The 4,806-nt window shown below is 38.8% G+C and overlaps 1 protein-coding gene across 1 annotated transcript; it reads right to left on the bottom strand.

Annotated features, from left to right (window-relative positions):
- Positions 1–516: 516 nt before the first annotated feature.
- Positions 517–2,714, bottom strand: LOC106870706 (sodium- and chloride-dependent neutral and basic amino acid transporter B(0+)). Its single transcript, XM_014916873.2, has 3 exons — positions 2,530–2,714; positions 1,389–1,527; positions 517–660 (listed from the first exon to the last, which is right to left on the bottom strand). The coding sequence occupies exons 1-3, from the start codon at positions 2,679–2,681 to the stop codon at positions 517–519; spliced, it is 435 nt and encodes a 144-aa protein (XP_014772359.2). The 5' UTR covers positions 2,682–2,714.
- Positions 2,715–4,806: the final 2,092 nt, after the last annotated feature.

Below are 4,806 nucleotides of genomic sequence, written 5' to 3'. Positions count from 1 at the left end.
CACACACACACACACACACACACACACACACACACACACACACACACACACACACACACACACACGACAGGGTTATTTCAGTTTCAGTCACTCAAATTCACTCTTATGGTTTTGATCTTTCTGGAGATGTACTCCGAGACACCATTCCAAGAGTGCCAAGCTGTGGGACTGAACTGGAAACCATTTGATTGAGACAGAAACTGCTTAACCACACAGCCATGCCTGTCGTTATATAAAAGAACAGTAAAAATATAAGTATCGTATTTATATGTAGTCAGCCCTCGTTGCTCTAGTATAAACACATCCCTCCCTCAGGAGGGAAACGTGTATGCTAGGAGACCTCAATAGTACTGCTGGAACGAAAAGGCACCCATTACACAGTGTAAAGTGGTTGGCGTTAGGAAAGGTATCCGACTGTACAAACCATTCCAACGCAGACATTGGAGCATGCTACAGTCCTTGAAACTATTGGAACCTATCAAATTTTCCAACCCATACTAGCAAGGAACATGGACGTTAAATGATGATGAAATTCTTTGAAAACTTCCAGTCTGGAATTATAAACTTCTTTATGCCTTTAATGGCTCCAGGCATCGTACATCCACGGACTAAGAGAATCAGAAGAATGATATAAGGAAATGTTGCTGTGAAATACACCACCTGAAAAAGAGGTTTTAAAGAAAAAATTACTAATGGATCGAATATGTTACGAATAGGTATTCGTCGTCTTCGGTGTTCGAATCTGTCGAATTGTATTCAGAACAAATATGCAAGTCCTTGAAAATTATTATTTTTATAATTGAATCAGACAGTTGTGTAATGATCTGCTTTATTAACGACAGAATCAGTATCAGTCCAGTATAGTATTTTGTATATCTAAGGATAAGTTCCATCAGGTCTAAATGTCTAGCACACGCCTCGAGTCGCAACGGCGCTCTAACGACACCCTCACCAGTTGAGGACACCGTGGCAAGATAATATCACAGGTAAGTCTTTATGTTAGGGGTTCGGCTACGTCATCATTATCCTCTAATTGCTATTCACAGATGGCAGTTCCTAATTAAAATCAAAATTTCAGTTGTCTACATATATGATTGCATATTCGATGATGTTCAACCTGCTCTGATTGAGCATATCTCTCAACAGCATTCCAGCCATGACATCACAATTTTTGTATATCACTGTCTGATTCATCGTTCTTTAGGAGAGAAGAGTGCGATTTGAGGGAGATATTGCTACTATTTCTAGCAGGTCAAAAGACTGCGTAGAATATCTTCTGCTCGATGGAACAAGATGTACAGAATGTATGTGATGATTATTTTTTTGTTTCTGGTTAATCATTACAAAGTTCTTAAGCGTTTCTAATCACAGGTAATCATTTGTCTTACCTTTCCTGAAGATTTTACACCTTTGTATAAACAAGCCACAACAATTATCCACGATAACAGTAAACACAGTGACAAACGCCAAAGTGGGACGCCAATATTTTCTGGTTCCAGGCCAACAGATTTCTCGGTGACTTCTAAACTGAAGATAAAAATGAAAGACTAGGTTACTTGTACACATATACACATGCCCGGGCCAAAGCGTTTGCACACACATAACCACACATATACATACACACATCCATGCGCACACACACATACCAGCAACACGAAACGCATATCATTCTACATAATGTACGCACTAGGTTACTTACACACATACACACACGTAATTTTCAGTTTGCTCACACATGCATACTCACGCACACCATTCTCAAATACACATACACGCTTGAATAAATTTGTTTAGCCGGGTTATCGTTATCATTTCCCTTTCATTCAGCCTTTTCCTTCTGGCCATCTCATGTTGAACCGTTCATCCCTACACATTTTTCTGTTTTCTTTTTGTTTGTTTTTGTTTTCCCTCTTAATGCTTTCTGCCGAAGAGCGGAGGCTCGAAACTCACAAAACTTTCCGCACATTCTTCCCTAGCATTAAACTAATACACCGGCTTGTTGTTCCTACAGCTGTCTTCGTGTTTTTGTTTTCTGAAAATTTTAACTGTATCTATATATACTTTTTACTACGAAAATATTCAAGATTGCCTGATGAAATGGTATGGCGATATGGTAATGGAAATGTTACGTAATATGCATTATTGAATAAATAGCTATGCCGTGAAAACACATGTAGAACACATTGAACCGACCATTCAAATCTCTACATATGTAAATGTCATAAAAAGCATAAATTTCAAATAGCTAATCCTTATGTTTAACAACTATTTCCCTGGCATAAAACACCACACACATTAGTATTATGCTACTTTCATTTATATATCTTAAATATGCATTGCACAACTGTAAAATACCCAGTTTAAATAAGCCGCCATCAATGAATCTTCGAAATAACTCTCAGCAGTTTACAATATATGTATATAGCAATGACTAACGAAAATGCATATGTAAGAAGAGAAGCAAACAAAACTTACAATAGACATGAATTAAAAGCAAAGTAAAGGAAAGAAAAAAAACAACAAACTAACTCGAAATAAAGAGCTGGGGCTGTTATGAAGTTTGTTCTGTTAACACAAGAGATATTGTAACCAGGTTCATTTAGGTATTCGTTGCATATACAACCGGCCTTGTCGATGGTTGCATTTCCTGTACACATTAGTCTTTCTGAGACACAACTCATTGTTGTTCTGTTGATAAACTGAAATACATAAAATCAGAATGAATCAGTGAATATTAGAGTAAAGGTTACACGCAAACGCACATATATGTTTATATACACACACTTTCATACGATATCCTACTTTATGTGAATATAATTACACACGGAAAAACCTCTGCTGAAAGAGATATGCTTTCTACGGGGTTGATAAATATGTTTCAAAGAATGAACGGGAAAGATTGTGGAAAAAGTGAGGCTATCTGGTGAAGAAAAAGAATGCGGGGTGGGCGAGTGGAGTGAAAGCCACACACACACACACACAGACAAGAATAGAGAAAGAGCGAGCTAGTACTGGTGAGTGTAGGCTGACGATTTTGAGGAGGCCTTCTTACCTCCGAATCAAAGCGATGACACCTTTTGTAAAGAAAAGCCTTGTGTGTGGATTTGCTAGATGGAAACTAAAAGAAGCTCGCCGTGTACTTATATTTTGTTGCTATTATGCAAAAATGTCGTAAATCCAAAACATTGCTTTTTCAGGAAATGAAAAAATAGTTCCACCATTCCATAGCAAAACCGTTGTATTACACTTTGACAATTTTTGTTATCTTGGCAGATGGAAATACGATTTCAAAGCTAAAAGTGTCAAATTTACCTCTTAATTTAATTGTAATTTAATTTAATTTTGTCACTTTTCAAATCCAATAGCGTCATTCACAAAACAAGAGAAGTCATTTTGCATCTTAGAATACGCTAGAATTGTCTCATGGAAACGTGATCAACGCAAATTTCGTACAACGTTTACCAAGCAGGCACCAGACAGACGTTCCATTTTTAATTGGCATGCAGAATTTAAGGAGGAAGGTGTATTTGTGCCCGGCAAAGAGAACAGGATGTCCCTGTGCAAAATTCATGTTGAACAGTTTATCACTGTCCTTCAACTCTTGAACCAGTTGCAGCTTGTAAGGTGTGGACTGCAGCCGTCTCCTTAAGACGCGCCAAACAGTGGTTGATGGAAGCTGGAGTTCTCGACTGGCTATTCTGACTGATTTCTGGGGCTGTGCTGGAAAGTTTGCTGAACTTCTTCAGCCATATCGTTTGAAGTTGAGGGACGTCCTGTTCTCTTTGCCGGGCCCAGACACCCCTTCTCCATGCCAATTCAAAATGGAACGTCTGTGTGCTGCGTGCTTGATAAACGTTGTACGAAATTTGCTTTGAACAAATTTCCATGATACAGTTTTAGCGTATTCTAAGATGCAAAATAACTTCTCTTGTTTCGTGAATGACATTATTGGATCTGAAAAGAGACAAAAAAAAAACAAAAAGCAAAATTAAATTAAATTAGGTTAACAGAAGAAAACCTGCCACTTTTAGCTTTTAGATGGTGCCAGTTTAATCAGGCTACCATTTGTAGTTCATGGTATAAGATTTTTTAGAATGTGACAGATTTTTGAAACAGCCTGTATATTTTTTACTTGTTTTAGTCAGACTGCGGTCATGCTGACCGACTCCAGTACTGCATTCTTAAATCTGGTACTTATTCCATCATTCTTTTTTGCTGGGGATGCAAACACACCAACACCGGTTGCGGTGGTGGGGACACACACAAAAACACTATACACACACACACACACACACACGACGGGTTTCTTTCAGTTTCCGTCTACCAAATCCCCTCACAAGGCTTTGGTCAGCCCGAAGCTATAGTAGAGGACAGTTGCCCATGGTGCCATGCAGTGGGACTGAACCCGGAACCACGTGGTTGGGAAGCAAGCTTTTTACTACACAGTCACACCTGCGCCAATCTATGTATGTATTTATGTATGTATGTATGTATGTACCTATCTGTGTGTGTGTGTGTGTGTGTGTGTGCACCCTCCGCACTTGGCATCCGTTGTTGGTATTGTTTACGACTTCGCTTCGGCAAAAATGACCGATAGACTAACTGCCACACTTAAAAAAAGTGTATTCAGATCGACTAAACCACTCGAAAGGATGAAATGCGAAGTCGATCTCAGCGGAATTTGAATTCAGATCGTAGTGGCAGAAGAAATATTGATAAGCATTTCACCTGGCGTGTTAACGATTCTGCCAGCTCTCCGCCTTAATCGCTGTCACTTATATGACATAGTAACCGACCTTATGAATC

The sequence above is a fragment of the Octopus bimaculoides genome, unplaced genomic scaffold (assembly GCF_001194135.2).
Source record: "Octopus bimaculoides isolate UCB-OBI-ISO-001 unplaced genomic scaffold, ASM119413v2 Scaffold_20263, whole genome shotgun sequence".
Taxonomy (NCBI): domain Eukaryota; kingdom Metazoa; phylum Mollusca; class Cephalopoda; order Octopoda; family Octopodidae; genus Octopus; species Octopus bimaculoides.
This window is presented reverse-complemented; position numbering and strand designations above follow the sequence as displayed.